Source organism: Mobula hypostoma, chromosome 3, assembly GCF_963921235.1.
Source record: "Mobula hypostoma chromosome 3, sMobHyp1.1, whole genome shotgun sequence".
NCBI lineage: Eukaryota > Metazoa > Chordata > Chondrichthyes > Myliobatiformes > Myliobatidae > Mobula > Mobula hypostoma.
In genome coordinates, this window is record NC_086099.1 from 204,602,091 (window position 1) to 204,629,634 (window position 27,544).

The 27,544-nt window shown below is 43.1% G+C and overlaps 1 protein-coding gene across 4 annotated transcripts in view; it reads left to right on the forward strand.

Moving 5' to 3' along the window:
• The window catches only part of LOC134344498 (disco-interacting protein 2 homolog C), a 664,610-nt gene that overhangs the window by 524,457 nt on the left and 112,609 nt on the right, over positions 1 to 27,544 (forward strand). For all 4 annotated transcript variants that reach the window (XM_063044395.1, XM_063044396.1, XM_063044397.1 and 1 more), the window contains 6 exons: positions 639 to 840; positions 1,152 to 1,261; positions 5,173 to 5,253; positions 6,852 to 6,975; positions 7,247 to 7,368; positions 22,663 to 22,774. In XM_063044395.1, the coding sequence (XP_062900465.1) occupies positions 639 to 840; positions 1,152 to 1,261; positions 5,173 to 5,253; positions 6,852 to 6,975; positions 7,247 to 7,368; positions 22,663 to 22,774 (751 nt within the window). The remainder of the gene's footprint in view (positions 1 to 638; positions 841 to 1,151; positions 1,262 to 5,172; positions 5,254 to 6,851; positions 6,976 to 7,246; positions 7,369 to 22,662; positions 22,775 to 27,544) is intronic.

Below are 27,544 nucleotides of genomic sequence, written 5' to 3' on the forward strand. Positions count from 1 at the left end.
AACACTTCCTTTTTGCACAGTTACAATTTTGCCAATGTTATTTATGTTGGATCTAGTGTTGAATGGAATCCTTTGAAGATATGCTGCCGAGACTTAGACATTGTTGATCATTACAATTTTCCTTCATTTACATTAGCACTGATTTCAGAAAGATATTTTCTCCTTACACCTATACTGGCAAATGTTTAATAAACAACAAGTTAACCTTTTTTTATATTGGAGTCACTTATTTTATTGGCTTAGATTAGCCAGTGGTTATCTTTGAAAACATGCCTTTTACTGTATATATTGATCAAGTTTCTAATGACCACCATCCTTGAGGTTACTCAACAGTGTTATTATTCCGTTATAATGCTTTCTTTGGAGCTGATATAGAAGCCTTGTGTGTTAGGCAACAGAGTTCCTTAATCATAACTTTAAGATAGCAAACTTTATTCAAAGAAAACTCATGCAAATAAACCCTTAATGATAGAAACAGCAACAGCAATGAATTTATATGAAAGTAAGCCAAATATGCTGTCCCTCTTCAGATTTCATTCAGATGTGTTGGTGATGCTTGTAGTTTATTTTTTGACTTGGCAGTGAGGAAAATGATTGAAGAGAGTTGTGTATTAATTTTCATTAATGATTTTTTAAAGGCAATCGACGGTATTCATCAAGTAGGGGTTTACTGCTTGGCTCTGGTACCAGCTAATACTCTTCCAAAAACTCCTCTGGGTGGTATACACCTCTCTGAAACCAAACAGTGCTTTTTAGAAGGTTCTCTCCATCCTTGCAATGTGTTAATGTGTCCACACACGTGCGTAACAAATCTGCCCAAACCAAGGCAGAAACAACCAGGTAAAGATCTTTGCTTCCATAAACTCAATGTCAAACTGCATCCATGAAAAATAATTAAATGGATAATCAGTAATTTGTGTGTAACAATGGGTAGAATATTCTTTTGTTTATTATATTGTGACTGAAGCACTAAATTAAAATATATGAAATATTGTTAACATTTGCATTTCTTGGTCTGGTTGTGCACCAAGTAGTTTGAATAAGTATACCATCTTGTATGGACAATATGGCTGCAGACTTACTGCTGGTTATGCTTTTTGGTGGATACTGTTTGCTAACAAGGTTTCTCTGGGATTTTACGCCCACTGCAGAGATCGGCCCTGCTTCGGTAATGGTGGGAAATCTGGTATCAGGAAAGAGAATCGCCCAGGCCAGTGGAAGGGATTTGGGGCAGATTGAAGACAATGACCAAGGTAGAAAGGTGAGTAGAACTGTATTTCAGCACACTCCAAATGAGACATCTTCTGAACAGTCTTGACTTCCAATTCATGTAAAAATGAAATTGACAAAATTATGGATTATAATATCGGATAAAGGTCAAAAAATTTGCAGCTCTTGCTGTAGATTGCTGCTATGTTACATGCAGTAAAATCAAGTGCAAGATTTTTCTCTGGAATCAAATTAATTTTGATGAAGGCTGCTCAACAATTTGTCTTGATTATGCTGTGCAACTCTAGAGTAAAGTAATGTAGTCAGTTCTCTCAGAGTTGTTTCTGAGAAAAATCTTCGCTAACATCATGGTGAACGGTGAGTGATGTGGATTAGGTGAAGGGACGTCTAGTGGAGAGTTTCCTACCTGGGTTGCGTCAGAGCTGGGTATGAAAGCACCATTGTCCAAAAACAGAAAAGATTACAGAGTGTAGTGGATACAGCCCTGTCCTTCATAGGCAAAGCCTTTCCCATTGAGCACATTTACTTGGAGCACTACGACAAGAAAGAGGCCTGTACCATCAAAGACTCCTCGTATCCAGGCCCTGCCTTGTTCTTGCTATTACCATTAGGCAGGAGGTGTAGAAGTCTTAGGTCCCACAACAGCGGGTTCAGCAACAGTTCTTACCCTAAAGCCATCAGGCTCCTGAACTGGGCATGGATAACTTCACTCACCACTATTGTAAATTGATTCTATGATCTACACACTCACTTCCAAGGACCTTTATTGCAACTCATGTTCTCACTATTCCCACAGTTTGTCTTCTTTTGCACACTGATGACTTCCAGGTTTTTGCTTATATATAGTTTTTCATAAAATTCCATTGCATTCCATTTTGTTCCCTGTAAGTGCCTGCGAAAAAATCTCAAGGTAGTATACAGTAATATATATGTACTTTAGAACATAGAATATAGAAAATCTACAGCACATTACAGGCCCTTCAGCCCAAAATGTTCTGCTGACCACGTAACTTGCTCTAGAAGCTGCCTAGAATGTCCCTACCGCATAGCCCTCTATTTTTCTAAGCTCTGTGTACCTATCTAAGAATCTCTTAAAACTGTGGTCCCCAACCTCCGGGCTGCTGACCAATATCAGGCCGCGAAGCATGCAGGGGTGCAGCGGTAGCTGGGATGCACCCAGCACATCTTTAAGAAAAAAGCCGAAATAAACAAGCTAATTAATTAGGTGCCGCCCGGCACATATAGATGGCCCAGATCAGAAGCGATTGCCGATTGTGTAGAGCAAGTGAAATTGGCAATCGCCTCTGATCTAGGCCGACATTTACGTGCCGGGTGGCACCTAATTAATTAGCTTGTTTATTTCGGCTTTTTTCTTAAAGATGTGCTGGGTGCGTCCTGGCTACCGCTGCACCGCTGCATGCTTCGCGGCCCGGAGGTTGGGGACCACGGTCTTAAAAAACCCTATTGTATCCGTCTCTACCACCTTCACTGGCAGTGCATTTCCACACACCTACCATCCTCCGTGTGGAAGAATTTACCTCTGACATCCCCTTTGTTCCTACTTCCAAGCACCTTAAAAATATGCCTCCTCATGTTAGCCTTTTCAGCCCTAGGAAAATGTCTCTGGCTATCCACATGATCAATGCCTCTCATCATCTTATACACCTGTTACGTACCCCGTAACTGGGTTGCCAAACCAGCAGAAGTGGATCACTCAGTTGGAGTCTGGATTACTAGAACTAAGAAAGTTTTATTAAAGAAACAAGCAACACAGTACTCTAATCAAAAGGATAATAAATGCAACAGTTCAGCAATGATAAACATACATGTACACAGAATTAAGATAACAGGATCAATCAAGCTCTATCGTTGTCTAGGGGTAAATGACCAGTTTCAAAGTGACGCAAAATTCAGTTCAATTTAGTTCAGTTCAGTTTGCAGTAATCGCTGCCGTGGCGATGGACAGTGGGGGGAAGGAGAGAGAGAGCAAAACGAATGAATATTCAAACGGCTTCCACACAGACCTTCGCAGTCAGCTTTCGGGCGAGCCCTTTGTGATGTCAGCTGAGGTCACCGACCGTGACCCCTCCGTTTCCAGATACGATCGTTTCTCTGCGGTGAACCCGGCACCCAGGCAAGGGTGGACACACACCAGGTTCCTGCCGATCGTGCATTTCCACCCTGTGCGTCTATGGCCTGGTCCCGCATCCGGCCTTCCAAAATTTCCCACCGACTTGTGGGAGACGCACCGCTTCCAGGGTCTCGTTACCTCGGGTGTCGTGTGTGTCTTGCCTTAGCGAACCTGTCCCTTTTTATCCCCCTTCTGGGGTATCGCCTGTCCATCACTTCAAACAGTTCAGGGTTCAAAGGGGGAGCCGATCTTGACAGCTCTCCTTCCGTTACTCTCTCCCGTCCCTTCATTAACATCTCCAAATGCTGCTCCATTGTTTTCCTTATCTCTCTCTCTCCTGAAGACAGGCGGCAGACCAACTGCTGATCCCACTGGTGCCAGCACAGGACAGCTAACATCTTAATTTATGTGTATTCTCGTCACACACGTCTTTCAGATCACCTCTCATCCTGCGTCGCCCCAGGGAGAGAAGGCCAAGTTCACTCAACCTATTCTCATAAGGCATTCTCTCCAATCCTTGTACTTTGATGATAAATTTATTTTGAACATTGACATTTGAACTGATGGGTCGCATCCTTCTAGTATTATAACAAGATAACAATCCCAGTTGATCAGTGTTGGAAATCACCAGCCCTGGTTCTTAGGATGCAGTATTACACCGTTCTGCATGGTTATTCCTTTAATAAGGCTTGTTGATCAACCAAATTTCAATAGCAATTACTATGCGATTAGAAAGTGACTTTAAATTAAGTCTGACAATCTGATAATTAAACTGACCAGATGTACTGTTTTAACATCCAATGCTGTTTTAAAACTAAATTTTTACCAGATGTTTTTCCTTAAAGAACATTAATTACAGAGCATTTAAACAGAGATGAATTTCAATGTGACGAGCATACAAACAAAATAAACATGTATTCCAATTTTCAGTAAGTGTTAATACTACAAATGTACTTGTCCAGAGGAGAGGGAGCTATAAGGTGCACGTGGACAATTATATTAGGATGTAAAGATCAGGTACGACAAATGGTCAGAATAGAATGACTTAATAAGGTTACCATGTGAAAAGATTCTATCTCTTGTTTTTATTACTATGCCCCCCACCCATTTACAATCTCTTGGTTCAATGTATGTTTTTTGCTCAGTTTTATTCAGAGGAATAGCTGGGCTATTTCTAACCTCCAGTTCTTTCATTATAATCTTTAATTAACGTCTATCAGTCGTGAGGGTTTCAGCAAGTACATTAGAATAGCCTGAATGAAACTAGCTGATTGAACGAGTGTCTGAATTGCCCAAAGACAACATCGTTGTGGACCATTGTTTGCTCGTGTGAGTGCACTGAGAGTTGGTCATGTAGAAAAGTTCTGAGCTGAGATTTGTTTTATAGATTTCCAGTAATACCTGATTTGAATTAAATAAACTGTATCAGCCATTTTATATCCATTAACCAAAAGCAGATTCAAAGACTAAAGCATTTTGTGTAAAGCTCTGAAGCGTGGTGTTTCTAATTTTTTTTTAGTTTCTCTGGCATTTGCTATCACTCCAGCTACATTTGTTTAAGATAGCCCCACACCTGTATTTCTTCTTCTACAGCTATGACAATGGTTATGATATTGACTTTTGTTTTCCATGACCATTTGAATCTGATTCCCAGCAGTTAGGTTTAAAGGGACGTTACCCCACAAAGCATGTGACCTTGATTCATCCAATTAATTCTGAATTGAGTAGATATATCAATTTCAACATAACATCTTATCCATATTCTCAGAGTGACCATTTTTAAGCCTGTTATTGCTATGTTCTTCTTATAGTTTATGTTTCTGGCTGAAGTTCTACAATGGCGTGCACAAACTACTCCTGACCATGTGCTTTTCACACTACTGAACTCTAGGGTAAGTTTTGTATAGTTTCATTGTTGAATAAACGAAGTTATCCATTCCCTGATTATCTCTGAATAGGTTAAAGAGTCTCCTGACAATAAAAAAAACAAACAACATATTTCATTTATTTTGTGACGAATTGAAAAGTAGAGGTAAAATATTAAACTGGCAGAAATGTGGCTTAGACTAACCAATATATTGTGAATAGTCTTTGTCCAGGTGTAATGGAAGGGTCATAGATTCACATGAGAATGTAAAGAAGTGGTAGTAAAAATCTGTGCAGATCGAACAAACACAAGATATTGGAGACAAGTTATGAAAACAGACAATATATCGGGCCAGGACCCTTCATCAGAACTGGTGAAGAGTCAGAGAGCAGCAGAAATCGCAGAGGGGAAGCAGTGAGAGAAACTACGTACCTCAGAGGGACTTCACAGTGGAGCAGCAAATCACAAGCACAAGACATTCTACAGATGCGGAAAATGCACAAAGTGCTAGAGGCAAGTCAGGGAAAACAGTCAGAGTTTCAGGCCGAGACCCTTTGTTCCGACTGGTGAAGACTAGCAGTGATTGATCAAAGCTTTCAAGATTATGAATACATTCGAATAGGTAGATTTAGTTAAGTTATTTAAAATGCGTGAGACCAAAAGAGGTCAACAGTATCAGATAGAAGAACAATACTGTAGGAAGTTCTCCAGTAAGTGCACGTGGAACTCCCTACAGCAAGGCGCTGAGGTAAAAAGCCTGGATATACACTTAGCGACCACTTTATTAGATGCAGGAGTGGAACACAGTGTGGTCTTTTGCTGCTGAAACCCGTCTATTTCAAGCTTCAACATGTGCGTTCAGAGATGTCCTTCTGCACGGCACTGTTGTAACATTTGGTTATTTGAGTTACTGTCACTGTCCTGTCAGCTTGAACCAGTCTGTCCATTCCCCTGTCTCATTAACAAGGTGTTTTTATCCATAGAACTGCCACCCACTGGATGTTTTTTTTACACCATTCCCTGTAAACTCTAGAGAATATGGTGTGTGAATGTCTCAGGAGATCAACAGTATCTGATACTCAAACCACCCCGTCTGGCACCAACAATCATTCCACAGTCAGTCACTTACATCACATTTCTTTCCTATTCTGATGTTTGGTCTGAACAGCAACTTGACCATGTCTGCATGTTTTTATGCATTGAGTTGCTGCCACGTGATTGGCCGATTAGATATTTGCATTAACGAGCAGGTGTACATAATAAAGTGGCCAGTTACTGTATATTGGGAGGTGGAAATGCCCATGAGGGAGAAAGAAATAGATTTAGAGGCTTGGGAGGAAGTTCATGTAGAACATAATACAGATCTATTGGACCTAAGTCCTGTTTCTGGGCAGAAAATATTAATTCTAAATTAAATGCTATTTCTATAAATGTAATCATGATCTTTTGTTCAGAATATAAAAGAGAAGCAGATTCTGCTTGATGAACTAATTTTCAGAAGTGAATATCCAAGGTGGGTACTGATGACGAGTGTGAATATTGTTCGTAATTCTTGAGCAATTAAGATGATCATTGAACTGTGAATGAAGTAATCACAAATCACCTTTTATTTTTGTTTCACAGGGGACAATAGCCAATTCTTTAACATGCCTTCAGCTGCATAAACGAGCAGAGAAAATAGCAGTTATGCTGATGGAGAGAGGACACTTACAGGACGGAGATCATGTGGCTTTGGTATATCCGCCAGGTAGAGTCGGATTATAATTTTTGTTCAAGACCTTTACTATGTCCTTCTCTTCTCATGGCAAATCTAATGGTTTTTAAAAAAAAATAATTTTATGTTCAGCTGATGAAATACAGGAAAATCCACTTAATCAATCACTTTTTAACATCGTTCAGGTGGCTTTTAGAGACAGCCTTACAACTTAGTTTGATCTGAAGTCTAGGCTGTGCTAACGTGGGGCTTTGGAATTTAAAATGCAGATACTGAGTTGAAAAATATTTTGTCCTTCATGCAGGGATAGACTTAATTGCAGCATTTTATGGATGCCTGTATGCAGGTTGTGTGCCAATAACTGTTCGACCTCCACATCCACAGAATATTGCGACCACGTTACCCACAGTGAAGATGATAGTGGAGGTAGGTGAAGATTCCTAGTATTAACATTCCTAGTATGTTCTGTGTTTGAATTTTCAGCCAACTCTTCCCACTACAATTACTGAGGCTGAGGTAGTTCTGACTCAAGTAACAGACATTCTTACTTCAAAGTTGCTGGTGAACGCAGCAGGCCAGGCAGCATCTATAGGAAGAGGCGCAGTCGACGTTTCAGGCCGAGACCCTTCGTCAGGACTAACTGAAGGAAGAGTGAGTAAGGGATTTGAAAGCTGGAGGGGGAGGGGGAGATGCAAAATGATAGGAGAAGACAGGAGGGGGAGGGATGGAGCCGAGAGCTGGACAGGTGATAGGCAGAAGGGGATACGAGAGGATCATGGGACAGGAGGTCCGGGAAGAAAGACGGGGGGGGGGGTGACCCAGACGATGGGCAAGAGGTATATTCAGAGGGACAGAGGGAGAAAAAGGAGAGTGAGAGAAAGAATGTGTGCATAAAAAAGAGTAACAGATGGGGTACGAGGGGGAGGTGGGGCCTAGCGGAAATTAGAGAAGTCAATGTTCATGCCATCAGGTTGGAGGCTACCCATATGGAATATAAGGTGTTGTTCCTCCAACCTGAGTGTGGCTTCATCTTTACAGTAGAGGAGGCCGTGGATAGACATGTCAGAATGGGAATGGGATGTGGAATTAAAATGTGTGGCCACTGGGAGATCCTGCTTTCTCTGGCGGACAGAGCGTAGATGTTCAGCAAAGCGGTCTCCCAGCCTGCGTCGGGTCTCACCAATATATAAAAGGCCACATCGGGAGCACCGGACGCAGTATATCACCCCAGTCGACTCACAGGTGAAGTGATGCCTCACCTGGAAGGACTGTTTGGGGCCCTGAATGGTGGTAAGGGAGGAAGTGTAAGGGCATGTGTAGCACTTGTTCCGCTTACACGGATAAGTGCCAGGAGGGAGATCAGTGGGGAGGGATGGGGGGGACGAATGGACAAGGGAGTTGTGTAGGGAGCGATCCCTGCGGAATGCAGAGAGAGGGGGGGAGGGAAAGATATGCTTAGTGGTGGGATCCCGTTGGAGGTGGCGGAAGTTACGGAGAATAATATGTTGGACCCGGAGGCTGGTGGGGTGGTAGGTGAGGACCAGGGGAACCCTATTCCTAGTGGGGTGGTGGGAGGATGGAGTGAGAGCAGATGTACGTGAAATGGGGGAGATGCGTTTAAGAGCAGAGTTGATAGTGGAGGAAGGGAAGCCCCTTTTTTTAAAAAATGAAGACATCTCCCTCGTCCTAGAATGAAAAGCCTCATCCTGAGAGCAGATGCGGCGGAGACGGAGGAATTGCGAGAAGGGGATGGCGTTTTTGCAAGAGACAGGGTGAGAAGAGGAATAGTCCAGATAGCTGTGAGAGTCAGTAGGCTTATAGTAGACATCAGTGGATAAGCTGTCTCCAGAGACAGAGACAGAAAGATCTAGAAAGGGGAGGGAGGTGTCAGAAATGGACCAGGTAAACTTGAGGGCAGGGTGAAAGTTGGAGGCAAAGTTAATAAAGTCAACGAGTTCTGCATGCGTGCAGGAAGCAGCGCCAATGCAGTCGTCGATGTAGCGAAGGAAAAGTGGGGGACAGATACCAGAATAGGCACGGAACATAGATTGTTCCACAAACCCAACAAAAAGGCAGGCATAGCTAGGACCCATATGGGTGCCCATAGCTACACCTTTAGTTTGGAGGAAATGGGAGGAGCAAAAGGAGAAATTATTAAGAGTAAGGACTAATTCTGCTAGACGGAGCAGAGTGGTGGTAGAGGGGAACTGATTAGGTCTGGAATCCAAAAAGAAGCGTAGAGCTTTGAGACCTTCCTGATGGGGGATGGAAGTATATAGGGACTGGACATCCATGGTGAAAATAAAGCGGTGGGGGCCAGGGAACTTAAAATCATCGAAAAGTTTAAGAGCGTGAGAAGTGTCACGAACATAGGTCGGAAGGGATTGAACAAGGGGTGATAAAACAGTGTCGAGGTATGCAGAAACGAGTTCGGTGGGGCAGGAGCAAGCTGAGACAATAGGTCGGCCAGGACAGGCAGGTTTGTGGATCTTGGGTAGGAGATAGAAACGGGAAGTGCGGGGTGTGGGAACTCTGCTCTTAAACGCATCTCCCCCATTTCACGTACATCTGCTCTCACTCCATCCTCCCACCACCCCACTAGGAATAGGGTTCCCCTGGTCCTCACCTACCACCCCACCAGCCTCCGGGTCCAACATATTATTCTCCGTAACTTCCGCCACCTCCAACGGGATCCCACCACTAAGCATATCTTTCCCTCCCTGCCTCTCTCTGCATTCCGCAGGGATCGCTCCCTACACAACACCCTTGTCCATTCGTCCCCCCCATCCCTCCCCACTGATCTCCCTCCTGGCACTTATCCGTGTAAGCGGAACAAGTGCTACACATGCCCTTACACTTCCTCCCTTACCACCATTCAGGGCCCCAAACAGTCCTTCCAGGTGAGGCATCACTTCACCTGTGAATCGACTGGGGTGATATACTGCGTCCGGTGCTCCCGATGTGGCCTTTTATATATTGGTGAGACCCGACGCAGGCTGGGAGACCGCTTTGCTGAACATCTACGCTCTGTCCGCCAGAGAAAGCAGGATCTCCCAGTGGCCACACATTTTAATTCCACATCCCATTCCCATTCTGACATGTCTATCCACGGCCTCCTCTACTGTAAAGATGAAGCCACACTCAGGTTGGAGGAACAACACCTTATATTCCGTATGGGTAGCCTCCAACCTGATGGCATGAATATTGACTTCTCTAACTTCCGCTAGGCCCCACCTCCCCCTCGTACCCCATCTGTTACTCTTTTTTATGCACACATTCTTTCTCTCACTCTCCTTTTTCTCCCTCTGTCCCTCTGAATATACCTCTTGCCCATCGTCTGGGTCACCCCCCCCCCCGTCTTTCTTCCCGGACCTCCTGTCCCATGATCCTCTCGTATCCCCTTCTGCCTATCACCTGTCCAGCTCTCGGCTCCATCCCTCCCCCTCCTGTCTTCTCCTATCATTTTGCATCTCCCCCTCCCCCTCCAGCTTTCAAATCCCTTACTCACTCTTCCTTCAGTTAGTCCTGACGAAGGGTCTCGGCCTGAAACGTCGACTGCGCCTCTTCCTATAGATGCTGCCTGGCCTGCTGCGTTTACCAGCAACTTTGATGTGTGTTGCTTGAATTTCCAGCATCTGCAGAATTCCTGTTGTTTGCGTTTAAAGACATTCTTACTTACTTACTGTGTAATGGGCAGCAATGAATGTCCCCCACCTCTGGTGGTGTTCAGGGCTTTATTCATCATGTCAGTAGCTTCCTCTCGGTTTTCACTACTGGCAATCATGCGGGTGGAGACTCAGGAATACCACCGCACTCAAGTTTGTCCAAAAATTCTCCAGTGAATGCTCTTGTGCTCTGGAACTCTGTTGAGAAGTAAGTCATGTCAGCATTGTTTCTCAGAACTGATTACTTGACAGGAAGGCGGCATCTGGGGAGAGAGAGCTCATGCTATTCCAAACCAATGATCATCATTCTTTCAAACCATTGCGCCCATTTTTAAGCAACTACCATTGCCTTCCATTCTATCATTCTGAACAGACAAGTTCAGATCCACAGGCTTCCAGCTGCTTGTAAAACATATTCCTCCAGGCTGGATACAGTATGAGCTAGATAATGGTGACGGTGCTGCAGATATGTACACTCTTTACCATCAGGTTGCTAAGAAACTACTGGTAGGTAAATGTCTGTGAATGTTTATGGGCACCAGAAGTTGATGGTACTACACTAATGATCCAAGGGTATGAGATAAGTTCCAGTGTTGTTAATTGTGAAACTGATTTCATTCAATTTGGTCATTTGTGAGTTAAACTCAGAAAATAAGAATAAACCCAACAAATGTATTGAGGTTTTTTTCAGGAAAGAGAATCCATGCCCTGATCAACTGTTTCTCTCAGAATCAGTTTTATTATCACTGATCTATGCTGTGAAATTTATCATCTTACACAGCAGTACAGTGCTGCACAGTGTGAAATATTACTATAGGTCTCAAAGAGGAGCATAAAAAAATATCATGCAAAAAGGGAGCAAAATAATGAGGTAGTGCTGATGGGTTCAGAAATTGATGGTGGAGGGGAAGAAGCTGTTGTTAAAACATTGAGCTTGTCCCTTCTGGCTCCTGTACCTCCTTCCTGAGGGTAGCAAAGAGAAGCCAGCATGCCCTTGACATTAATGATGGATGCCCCCTTCTTGAGTATTGCCTCAGATCTCTCCACAGACGCTTCCAAACTGCTGAAGGTTCAAAGGTTCATTTGTTACCAAAGTATACAGCTTGAAATTCTTCTTTCCCGGGTAGGCAGGAAACCAAGAAAGAAATGAAAGGCAGCACAACCGTCAACCCCCAAATCCCCCCTCCTGCACAAAAACAAACAAAATGGAACAGGGACAACGACCCCCAAATCCCCCCTCCTGCACAAAAACAAACAAAATGGAACTGAGACATCGATCCCCAAATCCCCCTTCCTGCACAAAAACAAACAAAAACAGAACAGGGACATCGATCCCCAAATCCCCCCCTCCTGCACAAAAACAAACAAAAACAGAACAGGGACATTGATCCCCAAATCCCCCCTCCTGCACAAAAACAAACAAAATGGAACAGGGACATCAACCCCCAAATCCCCCCCTCCTGCACAAAAAAAACCAAACAAAAACAGAACAGGGACATCGACCCCCCCCCCAAATCCCTCCCCCCCACACACACAAACAAAAGCAAACAAAACAGGCACATTATTTCCAGCAGTTTCCAGTTTTAATTCAGGTTTCTGGCATCTGTTTGTTAATTTGTTGGTTACACTGGCATGCCTTTTCATGTGCTTACATTCTCAAATAATTCCATTCTCAATAACAACTTCTGTGTGTTTGTTTGTGCTGCTCTTTTAAAAATATATTGCAAATTACTTCAGCAATTAGTTTTTTGACTTGATATCAGAATACAAACTCCACAAGCGAAGTTTATTTAACGTAAATTAGAATCAAACATTTTGCATGCATATCAAGTTCCCAGGCCATGGAACCTCTACCCTGTCAATAGACCTCTCAGGATCATTTTACCTTATGAGTTTAATTTGTAATTGATCAAATTTAATGAAATTGCTTTCACAATTTACAATGCTGGGATTTAGCCTTGTGCCTCTGGATCACTAACAAAATACCACGAGGTTTCCTCAGGTGCTCCAGTTTCCTCCCACAATCCAAAGATGTACCGGTTAGTAGGTTAATTGGTCATTGTAAATTGTCCTGTGATTGAGGCCCTCTGCTGGTCAGGGTTGGCCAGGGGTGTCTGTTTCAGTGATACGCAAGTCAGGGCAGGACGATATGAAGAACAAGCTGTTGATCCTGGGGTTGCTGGGCAGTGCGACTCATTGGGCTGGAAGGGCCTGTCCCACAATGTATCTCTAAATAAACAACTGTCAGGTGATCATAAACATTCACTTAATGTTCTCTTGCTAACTGTTTTAGTTCATAGGTGCTAGGAATCCTGAAGGTAAAATATTGTAAAACGTGATCGCCATGATCAAACTGATACCTTGCTCGCCTCTGTACTGGACTGAAACTGTGGCCTGCAATTAGTGGACTGGGTGTTTGAAAGTCTTTTGTTTATCGGGTTTCTTTTTTGGTGGCTACCAATAAGGAGACAAATCTCAATGTTGTGTAAGGTATACATACTTTGAACTTTGATACCTAGGCTTGAATTAGTTGTTGGTGTCACTGGTATGCCTTCTGGTTAGATCAGTTCTGTAAATATCTGAAAGCCGGTAGGTCTGTGTGTCCTTTTAAAATGCACGTCCCAATGAGCCAGTGGATGACAATTTTAATTACTGAGAAATGAATCCAGTGATTTAAATGAATAATAATGATCATGGTTTGTTCAGCGTTCATAAGTGTAGTAACTAGAAATCTTCTGCTTAATTGACCATAGCGATATATATAATTTGTGAAAATTTCTCATTATTTATCTCTGACCTTCAGGTTATGGGGTTATATTAATTTTTGTCCATCAAACACTCTGTTTTATTATGAGCAGACATTCAGACAGTGGAGTATCCTTCCAGTGTTTCAAGGCCTTGCTTTATGGTTCATTTACACCTCAGCAATGCCATCAATGATAACTTTCATTCTCCCCTCTAATGGAAAGGAAGTCATGCTGCTGGTTCTGGAGTAGTAGAGGGACATTGCAAAAAGCAGTTTTCAAATGTATCTGAGTGGAACATTGGCTCCACAGTGAGTGCGCTGTCTGCTGCTATACTGAACCTTTCATTACTTTGAGATATCTTCAAGGACTTCGTCATTAATTAAACACCCACAAAATGTAGTCACTGCCATACTATAGAAAGAGTGAAGGCTAATTTGTGCATAGCAAGTACGAATAAGGGAGGGTAGTTTGCCTCTTGAGACTTCTCCTCCATCTTAATGAGGTTATGCCTGACTCCATATGATCCACCTTTACTCGATGCCCCTTCAAACTGAATTGTCATACTTCTCAGTATGGTCATTTCACAAATTTTGTTGAATAATCTCCCAAGAGACTTGTTGAGACAACTTGTAATATTGAAGACAATATATGAACAGAACTATTTCTTTGTGTAGAAGATATTGGCTGAGGCATTAGTCATAGTCATACTTTATTGATCCCGGGGGAAATTGGTTTTCATTACAGTTGCACCATAAATAATTAAATAGTAGTAAAACCATAAATAGTTAAATAGTAATATGTAAATTATGCCAGGAAATAAGTCCAGTGCCAGCCTATTGGCTCAAGGTGTCTGACCCTCCAAGGGAGGAGTTGTAAAGTTTGATGGCCACAGGCAGGAATGACTTCCTATGACGCTCTGTGTTGCATCTCGGTGGAATGAGTCTCTGGCTGAATGTACTCCTGTGCCCAACCAGTACATAATGTAGTGGATGGGAGACATTGACCAAGATGGCAAGCAACTTGGACAGCATCCTCTTTTCAGACAACACCGTCAGAGAGTCCAGTTCCATCCCCACAACATCACTGGCCTTACGAACGAGTTTGTTGATTCTGTTGGTGTCTGCTACCCTCAGCCTGCTGCCCCAGCACACAACAGCAAACATGATCGCACTGGCCACCACAGACTCTGGTGGGAGTTTGAGGTAAAGGAACCCTTAGGAGGCAGTGATTATAATCTGATAGAATTCACCCTGCAGTTTGAGAGGTAAAGGTGACCACAGAGGCATGAGAGAGGAGTTGGCCAAAATTAATATTTTTTATCAAAGTTGATTGGAGGAGGAAACTAACAGGTAATGACGACTGAGTAGCAATGGCTGGAGTTTCTGGGAATAATTTGGAAGATGCAGGATTAGTTCATGCCAAAGAGTAAGTATTCTAAAGTAAGGATGAAGCAATCATGGCAGACAAGGGAAGAAAAAGACAGCATAAAAGCAAAAACGAGAGCATACAGTACAACAAAAACCTGTGGGGAGCTAGACGATTAGGAACCTTTTAAAATCCAGTGGAAGGTAATAAAGAGCCCATAGTATTACAAGAAAGATACTAGCATGGATAGAATATTGGCTGATTGGCCGGAAGCAAAGAATGGAAATAAAGGGGGCCTTTGTTGCTTGGCTGCTGGTGTCTAGTGGTGTTCCACAGGGTTGGTATTGGGGCCATTTCTTATCATGTTATATGTCGGTGATTTGGATGATGGAATTGATAGCTTTATTGTCAGGTTTGCAGACAATATAAAGAAGGGGGGGCATGTAGTGCTGAGGAAGCAGGGAGTCTGCAGAAGGGCTTAGATAGATTAGGAGGATGGGCAAAGAGGTGGCAGATGGGATATACTGTAGCACAGAGAAGTTATGCATTTGGTTGAAGGAATAAAGGCAAAGACTATTTCCTAAACAGAGAGAAAATTCAAAAATCAGAGGTGCAAAGTGACTTGGGAGTTCTAGTGCAGAATTTCCTGAAGATTAACTTGCAGGTTAAGATGACAGTTAAGAAGACAAATACAATGTTAGCATTCATTTCAAAAGGAATCAAATATAAAAGAATTTGGAGTATTGAGCAGACTTGGACCTGATATTTAAGGAAGGGTGTGCTGCCATTGGAGACAATCCAGAGCAGGTTTGCAAGAATTATCCTGGGAATGAAATGAGTTAGTGTATAAGGAACATTAGTTACCTCTAATGCCTGTACTCCCTGGAGTTTAGAAGAACATGTTTGTTGGGGGGGGGGGAGGTGGAGGGCGTGGATTCTCATTCAAACCTACTGTATGGTCTTGACACTTGACAGAGTGGGCATGAAGATGTCGATAGTGGGCGAATGTATGACCAGAATAGAAGTACACTCCTTTAGGAGTGCGAGGTTCGAAGTAAAAGTGATTATCAGAGTACGTGCATGTCACCACACACAACTCTGAGACCAAACCTATAGAACAATAACTGTAAGCAGTATCAATGGATAACAAACTGAGCAAATGCAGATAGAAATAAATAGCAATAAATAATGAGCATGAAATAACAAGACCAAACAGTCTGTAAGTGAGTGTAGTTATCCCCTTTTGTTCGAGAGCCTGATGGTTGTGGGGTAGTAACTGTGCTTGAGCCTGGTGCCACTAGTCCTGAGACACTTGTACCTTCTGCTCAATGGCAGCAGCGAGAGAAGAGAATGGCATGGATGGTGAGGATCTTTGATGGATGCTGCTTTTCTACTGCAATGTTTCATGTAAATGTGCTCAATGGTTTTACCAGCGATGTACTGGGCTGAATCTACTACTTTCTGCTTAAAGGCATTGGCGTTCCCATACCAGGCCAGAATGCTGCCAGTAAGTACACCACACTCTCACAGCAGACGGTTGAGGAAGTTTGGTATGGGCCCACAGATCCTAAGATCTTTCTCCAGGGGCACAATTGGGAGCATCCTGACTGGCTGCTATGGGGACTGTACCTCCCTTAATCGCAGGACTCTGCAGAGAGTGGTGCGGACAGCCCAGCACATCTGCAGTTGTGAACTTCCCATGATTCAGGAAATTTACAAGGACAGGTGTGTAGGATCACTGGGGACCCAAGCCATCCCAACCACAATCTGTTCCAGCTGCTACCATCCAGGAAACAGTACCGCAGCATAAAAGTCAGGACCAACAGGCTCCGGGACAGCTTCTTCCACCAGGCCATCAGACTGATGAACTGATGCTGATTTGAGTGTACTCTATATTACACCGTCTGTTCTATTTATTATAAATTACTGTGATTACACGTGGCACATTTAGATGGAAACGTAAAGATTTTTACTCCTCATGCATGTGAAGGATGTAAGAAATAAATTCAATTCAATTCACATCTATAGAAGTTTATCAAGGTTTTCAATGAGGTGCCAAATCTCCACAGACTCCAGAGGAAGTAAAGGCGCTGTCATACTTTGCGATTATATTTATACGATGGGTCCAGGACAGGTCCTCTGAGATAGTGACACCCAGGAATTTAAAGTTACTGACCCTCTCCTCCTCTGATCCTCCAATGAGTACTGGCTCGTGAACCTCTGGTCTCCCTTTCCTGAAGTCTACAATCAGTTCCTTTGCCTTGGTCTATCCCAGGGTGAACAGAGATAAGAAGGAGTTTCTTTCATCAGAGGGTGGTGAATCTGTGGAATTCTTTGCCAAGCCACTCGGTATACTTAAAGCAGAGGTTGATAATAATTTGATTAGTAAGGGTGTACGAGGTTATGTAAAGAAGGGAGAAAAATGGGCTTGAGCGGGATAATCATGAATGATCAAATGGTGGAGCGGGCTCAATGGGCCGATTAGCCCAACTCTGTTCCTATGTTTAATTTTCTTATGGAATAAATATCTGGTATAACTGCAAATATTTACCAATAATTCTGCTCAGCCAGTGTTTGAAATAGTGACATTAGGTCCTTAACTCAGGCTTTAGAAAGCGCAACAGAACCTGACCCAGAAGGTGACTCCTCGAACGAGCAGCCTTCCCCTCAGACTGTGTTGGAGTATCAGCCTAAATTTTGTCATCTCATCACTTGAGTAGGATTCCAATCCACAACCTTCAGAATGCCTTTGCTGATCCATAACTCTCACAACAATCTTATTAATGCACCATTCCATATTGTAATTTTGCAATGTCAGATTTATCAGTTTGGGATGGGGAAAAACTGCATTACAGTCAGCGCAGGTGTGAGGTGAGGCACTGTGAATATAAACCAGCCGGTGCTTTTCTGTTGCTGATTGACCAACTCCTGTCAAGGGGAACTGAAACACTGACTCTCAGAGAAATCTCTTCAAATCCCTGCTCCCACAGATCCCACTGTAACCTACTCCTTCTTGCATGCTTATTAATGTCATCCTGATTGCCCTCTTTCAGGGTTAATTTACAGTAACTACATCTCAGTGTGGTATGGCAATAGTCCCATATCGGACCGCAGGGCCCTCCAGCGTGTGGTGAAAACTGTCCAGCGGATTATCGGCACCCAATTGCTCACCATTGAGAACATCTACCATAAACGCTGCCTGGGCAAGGCAAAAAGCATTATCAAGGATGCATCTCACCCTAACTATGGACTTTTTACTCTCTTCCCATCCGGTAGGCGCTACAGGAACCTCCGCTCCTGCACCAGCAGGCACAGGAAGAGCTTCTTCCCTGAGGCTGTGACCCTGCTGAACCTCACATCACAGTGCTAAGCAGTATTGCACCCATATTGTACTGTCTCAGTACTTTTTATATTTGTGTGCTGTAACACTTACTTTTTATTCGCAGTTATTTTGTAAATAACACTATTCTTTGCATTTCTGGTCAGATGCTAACTGCATTTCTTGGCTTTGTATCTGTACTCAGCACAATGACAATAAAGTTGAATCTAATCTAATCGAATCTAATGCGTGGGCGTTTCTTTGGGACGTGTGAGGAAGCCGAGTTAACGGGAGCAGAAGGATTCTGCCGAAAATCTTGTGCAACGCACACAAGATTCTGGAGGAAGTCAGCTGGTCAGGCAGCATCTATGGAGGGAAACTAAACAGTCGACATTTCAGGCCGAGACCTTTCATCAGTCCTGAGAACCCACAAGCGTTTTGTGTGTGTTTCAGGGAGTAGAGAGAGCATGGTGGTGTGAGAGAGTTAGAATCAAGTTTGAGTCACTGGAATTGCACTGCAGCAGCCCTGCCTGTTGTGACATCGTGCACAAAGACACACAGTTATTACCAAGCCTTTTGAATTTACTGGGGCCTGGAAATGATGGTGTTATGAATCAGAATGGCGAATGTAAGCCATCATTCATCATAACTGCAATTTCCCTCTGATCTGTTTATATAGATTAAAAAAAACTTAAATAAGCATCAAAATACTCCCTCTCAAATAGGTGGGCAGTCTTGATATCCCGTTGCATAAGTCCAGGGTGGAAGCTTGTTTGATGAGGTTGCTGAGGATTATGTTTGTGCTTGCTTACACACAGGCAGAAAAAAGGCTCAAAACAAATGACTCATTCTCAGATTAATTATTGAAATGTAATGTCATTGCACGATATGACTTATTAAGATCTTTAACGGGATGTAACTCTTCACTTAGAACCCTTCAAAAATAGAAGAATCCTGCTCTGAAGCCTCCCCTGGCACTCAATAAGATTATTTGATCTCGTCCTGAGCCCCATCAAGTTATACAGCAAAGAAACTGGTCTTTCTGCCCAACTTGTCTGTGTTGACCAGCTAGTTCCATTCACCTTCTAAATCTTTTTCTATTTATGTACCTGTCTATATGTCTTTTAAAGTTTGTAGCTTGTTCCATCTCCAGTAAGTGTAGACTGAATTCTAAATGTGGAAAGAATGCAGAAAGCTGAGCTACTAAGGGACTTGGGAGTCCTCGTGCAGGATTCCCTAAAGGTTAACTTGTAGGTTGAGTCGGTAATAAAGAAGGCAAATACAATGTTAGCATTATTTCGAGAGGACTAGAATGTAAAAGCAAGGATGTTATACTGAGTCTTTATAAGACATTGGTCAGACCGCACTTGGAGTATTGTGAGCAACTTTGGGCAGCTTACCTAAGAAAAGATGTGCTGGCATTGGAGAGGGTCCAGAGGAGGTTCACAAAAATGATCCCAAGAATGAAAGCATTAACGTATGAGAGTGTTTGAAGGCTCTGGGCCTGCACACACTGGAATTTAGAAGAATGAACACGTATCTATTGAAACCTATCAAATATTGAAAGGCCTAGATAGAGTGGATTTGGGGTGGATGTTTTCTGTGGTGGGTGAGTCTAGGAGCAAAGGGCACAGCCTCAGAATAGATGGATGAACGCTCAGAACAGAGATGAGGAGGGATTTCCTTAGCCAGGGTTGCGGGGTGGGGATGATGGCTGTGGATTTCATTGCCACAGACAGCTGTTGAAGACAAGTCATTGGGTATATTAAAGCAGAGATTGACAGATTCTTGATTAGTAAGGGCATCAAAGATTGTGATAGTGTTTGCCCTCCACTCCTTTTTAAGTCTTTTCCTTCTCATTCCTATAACTTAACTTACCTGTAGTTCAAAAATCTAAACTAATCTCAGCCTCAAATAGGTTCAATGATACTACTTCCACATCTGTCTGGGTAAAATTTCCAACCCTTCTAGAGAAGGTATTTCTTCACATCCCAATTTTATGTGGAAGAACATGTTACTCTGAAATTAGGAGATCCCAGTCTCACAGTACGTGGGCGATATTTACTATTGAGTCAAGGAATATTGTGTGCAGTCCTGGTCACCACATTGTAAGAAGGGTATAGAAGCTTCAGTGTAGGTGCAGAAGAGGGTCATTAGGAAGTTGCCTGGATTAGAGAGTATTAGCTACAGCGAGAGGTTAGACAAATTGGGTTGAGACAGTCAGAAGCTAAGGAGAGACCTGATAGAAGCATTTAAAATTATGACAGATGTAGACAGGACAGATAGTCTGTCTGTTTCCCAGGGTGAAAATACCACAACACACACAGTCCTGTCCTGATGAAGGGTCCTGGCCCGAAATGTTGACTGTTTACTCTCCTCCATAGATGCTGCCTGATTTGCTGAAGTTTCCAGCATTTTCTGTGTGTTTCTCAAGATCTCCAGCACCTGCAGAATCTCTTGTGTTTAAATACTAGAGTGCATAGGTTTAAAGTGAGAGGGGGAAAGCTTAAAGGAGATGCACATTATTTTACATAATAAAAATTATTGTGATGGGTGCCTAGAATACAATACTAGGAGGAGGGTTCTTAACCCCTCTGATAGAATCAATTTCTCTCCATCACGACTCTTCCTAATATTTAAATCTGTATCAGATCTCAACCAACTTTCTCTATTGCAACATCAAGAAAACTTTATCCTAATGAACCAACTAGGTATCCACCTAATTTTTCAGTCCATTGTTAATTCCCACCTGACATTAGTTTCCTACTCAACCGAAGAGGTTAGGTTAAAGTTACCCATTACATATTTAGCAACCCAGGTATTGAAATTGGTATTGATTTATTTTTGTCAGATAGACTGAGATACATGAAAAGCTTGTCTTGCATAGTGTTGAAACAGATCAAATCATTGCACAGTGCATTGAGATATAACAAGGTACAACAACAACAACAGAGAATAAAGAATAACATATGCAGTGAAAGTGCAGTTAAACAAAGTGAAAGATCGTAACAAGGTAGATGGTGAGGTCAAGAGAGCATCTTGAACCAAAGGGGATAACTTCACTCAACTTCACTGCCCTATCACTGAAATGTTCCCACAACCTATTGACTCATTTTCCAGGACTCTTCATCTCATCTTCTCAATATTTATTCCTCACTTCGTTGTTTATTATTATTAGTTCTTCTTTCTTTCTGTATTTGCAGTTTGTTGTCTTTTGCACACTGGTTGTATGCCCATTTGGTGTGGTCTTTCATTGATTTCATTATGATTATTGGATTTACTGTGTATGCCCGCAAGAAAACTAATCTCAGGGTTGTATATGGTGAAATATATGTACTTCTGTTAATAAATTTAATTTGAAGAGTCCATCTTATCATATAATAGGGCCATTCAAGAGACTGATAAGAGCGGTGCTTGAACTTGGTGGCAGGTGCTTTCACGCTTTCGTATCTTATTCCCGATGGGAGAGGGGAGAAGAGAAAATGTCCAGTAGGGATCTTAACATGTATTTTAATGATTATACAATCATAGTGAAGCTCCTGAAGTTGGTGTTCTGTACACTCAGTGGCCACTTTATTAGGTACACCTGCTCGTTAATGCAAATGTCTTATTGGCCAATGATGTGGCTGCAACTCAATGCATAAAAGCATGCAGGCATGGTCAGAAGGTTCATTGGTGATCATGCCAAACATCAGAATGGGGAAGAAATGTGACTTTGACTGTGGAATGATTGTTGGTGGCAGATGGGGTGGTTTGAGCACTTTTAGGTCTTTCTGAGCACCTTCTCCCTTGTAATAGTATTTGCACTCACTTCCCTTCCTCAAACCTTCAACATCTGGCACACTGCTGGTGTCTTCTACAGTGAAGACTGATGCAAAATACTCGTTTAGTTCATCTACCATCTCTTTCTCCCTCATTATTATTTCTCCAGCCTCATTTTCTAGCATGTCTACATCCACTCTCATCTCTCTTTTATTTTTTTAACATACTTGAAAAAACTTTTACTATCCACTTTGATATTGTTTGCTAGCTTGCTTTCAAATTTAATCTTTTCCCTCCTAATGATCCTTTTAGTTGTTCACAGTAGGTTTTTAAAAGCTTCCCAATCCTCTGTCTTCCCGCTGATTTTTGCCTTGTTGTACGCCCTCTCTTTTGCTTTTGTATTAGCTTTGACTTCCCTTGTCAGCCACCGTTATACTAATTTGCCTTTTGAGTATTTTTGTTTTTGGAATACATCTATGGTATGTGTCTGACTATATTTGTTTTTAAGAAGAGACTGACAATGTGTTTTAGAGAAGGAAACGCGCTCTAGTCTAGCTTATGTGTTTCTGCTACTGCTTCTCAACACAGATGTTGCTGAGTCATAGATTGCCCGTGACTTATCAGTTACGTCAAGGTTGAAGCACCCGGGAGATGCAAAACTGTTATGCTTTTAAGAATGCTTACGTCCTGAGGCTCAATCTCTTCAAACAATGCATTAAAGTAATATCAATCACATTTTATTGCAATGATCAAGGGTTTTATGTTTGGATACTTTCTAAGTTAAAGCACCCTCAAAAGACCGAGCTGATTAGGCTTGGTATTCTCTGTCTATCACTTACTGAAGAGTGCCATTGTTTTACAGGTCAGCCGGTCAGCATGCATTATGACGTCACAATTGATTGTCAAACTTCTAAGATCGAGAGAAGCAGGGGCAGCTGTTGATGTAAGAACGTGGCCTCCTGTTCTAGACACAGGTAGGAAATGTGACTTCAGAAACTAAGTGCAAATGAGAAAAATGCACTCTGTTCCGCGTTTGGTAGGTCACTTTCAACTTATTAACCTGGTTGTTATGGGTTTCTATGATGGGAAGTCCAATTAATATTGCATGAGTGTTCAGTGATGCATTTTAAGCAGTTCTAGGTAAATGCAGTGTTTAAATTGTAATTAAACAAGGCCTTGGTCAGTGAACCCTCATATTATTCTGAGCATTAAGATAAGCTCAACATTTCATTAAATACTGTATATTTGACTATAAATTCAGAGTCTGAGGATTTATTTTCAATACCTTTAAAAATAATTCTTCGATTGCATGTTTTTCAGGGAAATTTAGGTTTGTTTAAGCTGTTCAATGTTTAAACAGTTTCTGGTGTACTGTTAATTCTGACATTGGTGGAGGTATATACAGCGGAGCAGCTACTAGAACTGTTGCCTCCCAGCTTCAGCGACCCAGACTCACTGCAGTGCTGTCTGCGCGGAGTTTGCATGATCTGCCCATGACTGTATGGGTTTCCCCCGGAGTACTCCAGTTTCCTCCCATGTCCCAAGGATGTGTTTTTAGATTAGTTGGCCATTGTGAATTACCCCCAGTGTAGGTGGTGGATGTTGATGGGATTGTGGGGAGAATATGTTAAAGGGAATAGTGGGGGAGTGGGATTGATAGAAATTCCCCAAGGGTTGTCATGGACTCAATGGGCTGAATGGTCTCCTGTACTGTACGGAAGAAAAAAGATATATAATTTCAGCACATACTGAATGTTTACAGGAATTGGCTATGTGGGCCTGGGCACAACTCAGACCCCTGTGTTCAGACGAACAATCACAGCAGGCTGAAGGTACCTCGCCTATCGGATCCACTCACTCTACAGCTGGACTCACCGCTCTTCACCAGTGAGCTGAGGATGGGGATTTCATCAGGGATACCGGCCCCAATTATTGAACTTCTACACATTTCAAAGCTTTTTATATGTTTCTGTTGGTCACCCCAAAGCCTAAAACCCGCAGTGCAATGGAATATTTTGGGAACAGGGCCCCTGCAGTAGCTGGAGAAGCAGCTCAGAGTCTGACCAATTACGGATGGCCTCTAGGGTGAGGAAGATCAACTCACTCTACCATTGGAGTCTGGGAAAGTAAGGCCAAGTTACTCCAAGTTCCAGGCTGAATACGGGAAAGTATGGCTCCCAAACTGCAGGGGAAGGATGGGGGAACTATGGAGTTCCATAATCCTGGATGGTGGATTGGGTCATGTTTTAGTTATTACGCGGTCTACTCAACCTGTTTATTACCTGTATGTCCTTGTGTGCTCAGCAAGGCAGCGTACTGGGACATCAGTGAAATGTGCACCTTGCCCCTTTCCGGTTCTTTAGCTTTCAAACTATGGTTTATTGGTGAAGACAATCAGATGAACTAGGTTGGTTGTACTCGGTGATTATCCAATGCAGAGTGTAAAGATTGTGTTTGAACTAAATGCACTGTTTACTGCCAGCGTTGATGTGGTGTCAATCAAAAAGATCATTTTTCTTGAGGGGAGAAAAAGCAAAACAAGTAAGTCTGTCCTATTCCTTAAACAAATTGGACAGTCAGTGGCTTATTGTACAGATTCCAGATTTGTACATCACGGCTTTGTGTATTTTCTTTCAACAAACAGTGCAAGTTGACAATTGCCCTACTTTATCAGCTTTAACAGAAATTGCTTATGATGGTTCCTTGCAGCTTAATAGTGCACCATCCTCACTGATACTGAACGTTCCCATTATCTGTTGACTTTAAAAGAGGATTGAGACTCTTCAACAGTCTGAAGATGTTTTCTCATGGTTCATTATGTAAAGACTTTAAAGGCATGGTACTAGGAGTGGATGAATAGCAATAGCTTGTTTATATTTATAACATTTGGATCCTGACATCGCCAATAACAAGAAATAAATCTCTTTTAGCTCTTTGTATATCAGCAAGGGAAAGAAACTGCAAAACAGGGTTAAAACAGTACCATTCTGGTACACTCAGCACCACACTGGGATGGTGTTTTCATAATTGTACAGCAAAGTTTTAATTTTGAAATTATTCTCACTTGTTTCAATTAAGGCTGGGGTTCCCAACCTAGTGTCCACGGTCCCCTCCCTTAATGATAGGGGTCCATGGCATAAAAACAAGGCTGGGAACCCCTGAATTAAGGTAATAAAATAACAACGGGTCAGAGTTTACTTACGTGCAAGAGAAATTTCAAAGCTGACTAACCTGTTAGGCAAGCATCACAAGGAGTTACATTTTTCCTAATTTATTTATTGAGATACAGCACGGAATAGGCCCTTCTGGTTCTTTGAGACGTGCTGCCCAGCAATCCCCCAATTTAATCCCAGCCTAATCACAGGACAATATTTACAATGACCAGTTAACTGACCAAACAGTGCATCCAGGGTCTGAAGAGGAAACCGGAGCACCCAGAGGAAACCCATACAGTCACGGGGAGAAGGTACATGCTCCTTACAGACTGCAGCGGGAATTGAACCCGGGTCACCGGTACTGAAAAGCATTGGGCTAACCACTTCCGCCACCTCCAACGGGATCCCACCACTAAGCACATCTTTCCCTCCCCCCCTCTCTCTGCATTCCGCAGGGATCACTCCCTACACAACTCCCTCATCCATTCGTCCCCCCCATCCCTCCCCACTGATCTCCCTCCTGGCACTTATCCGTGTAAGCGGAACAAGTGCTACACATGCCCTTACACTTCCTCCCTTACCACCATTCAGGGCCCCAAACAGTCCTTCCAGGTGAGGCATCACTTCACCTGTGAGTTGACTGGTCTGATATACTGCGTCCGGTGCTCCCGATGTGGCCTTTTATATATTGGTGAGACCCGACGCAGACTGGGAGACTGCTTTGCTGAACATCTACGCTCTGTCCGTCAGAGAAAGCAGGATCTCCCAGTGGCCACACATTTTAATTCCACATCTCATTCCCATTCTGACTTGTCTATCCACGGCCTCCTCTACTGTAAAGATGAAGCCACACTCAGGTTGGAGGAACAACACCTTATATTCCGTCTGGGTAGCCTCCAACCTGATGGCATGAACATCGACTTCTCTAACTTCCGCTAAGGCCCCACCTCCCCCTCGTACCCCATCTGTTACTCATTTTTATGCACACATTCTTTCTCTCACTCTCCTTTTTCTCCCTCTGTCCCTCTGAATATACCTCTTGCCCATCCTCTGGGTCACCCCCCCCCCCACTGTCTTTCTTCCCGGACCTCCTGTCCCATGATCCTCTCGTATCCCCTTTTGCCTATCACCTGTCCAGCTCTCGGCTCTATCCTTCCCCCTCCTGTCTTCTCCTATCATTTTGCATCTCCCCCTCCCCCTCCAGCTTTCAAATCCCTTACTCACTCTTCCTTCAGTTAGTCCTGACGAAGGGTCTCGGCCTGAAACGTCGACTGCACCTCTTCCTACAGATGCTGCTTGGCCTGCTGCGTTCACCAGCAACTTTGATGTGTGTTGCTTGAATTTCCAGCATCTGCAGAATTCCTGTTGTTTGGGCTAACCACTGCGCTACTGTGCCACCCCATAGCCAATCCATAGGAGACATAGTCATTTTATGTTAATTAGTCATTAATTTAATCATTCTTTGTTATGTGCCATATCGTATCATCTTTACGTGATCAGGGATTTTCTAGGCAAATTTTTCCACAGAAGTGGTGTGCCATTGCCTTCTTCTGCACAGTGTCTTTACAAAACGGGTGGCCCCAGCCGTTATGAATTCTTCCAGAGTGGTCGCATAACCAGGATTTGTGATATGCGCCAGCTGCTCGTACGACCCTCCACCACCTGCTTCCATGTCTTCACGTGATCCTGATCGGGTGGGGGGGTGGGGGGGAGGCTAAGCAGGTGCTGCACCTTGCCCAAGGGTGACTTGCAGGCTAGCAGGAGGAAAGAGCACCTTACACCTCCATTGGTAGGGATGTCTCTCCACCCCGACACCCAGTTTATTTAATATTAGGTGTAAGTATGCTGATGTGAAACTGGTTTCCAGTTCACAACATCATACAACTTTTTATTTCACCAGTGGTGGGGAAATTCTGGGGGGCCTAGGCGCGACTCGAGCAGCAGCAATACTCTCAATGGATATGATTAAATATTCCCTTTTTGGCTGAAAAGCACAACTGCTTGCAAGGTCAGTACACCTCAACAAAGATGTCTTAATGCGCTTAAACAACTATCGCCGCTCAAAACCGACGGAGAGAACACCAATTATGGTAGGAAGTGCCCACGTAGGGCACCTCGGAGGAAGCGCGGGTGTAGATCAGGATTACAAGTGCATTTAAGGAAACAGCGTTTTAAACTCCCTGTACCGACTATCTTGCTGGTGAACGTGCAGTCTCTGGTGAATAAGATTGATAATCTCCGAGCTAGAGTGCTGAATCAGAGGGACATTAGGACCACGTGTGTCCTTTGTTTCATGGAATCCTGGTTAACCCCTTCCATACTGGATGCAGCGAATCAGATCGACGGGTTTACTCCACACCGTCATGATAGATCTATAGAGTCTCTCAGAAGCAGAGATGGAGGAGTATGCCTTATGATCAACTCTTCTTGGTGCACAAATATATCAATGCTGTCCCAATTCTGCTCACCAGACCTGGAATATCTAGCAGTTAAGTGCCATCCTTTTTACCTACCATGCGAATTCTCCGGGGTCATTTTGGTAGCAGTATACATTCCACCTCAGGCCAATGTCAATCAGGCTTTAGATGA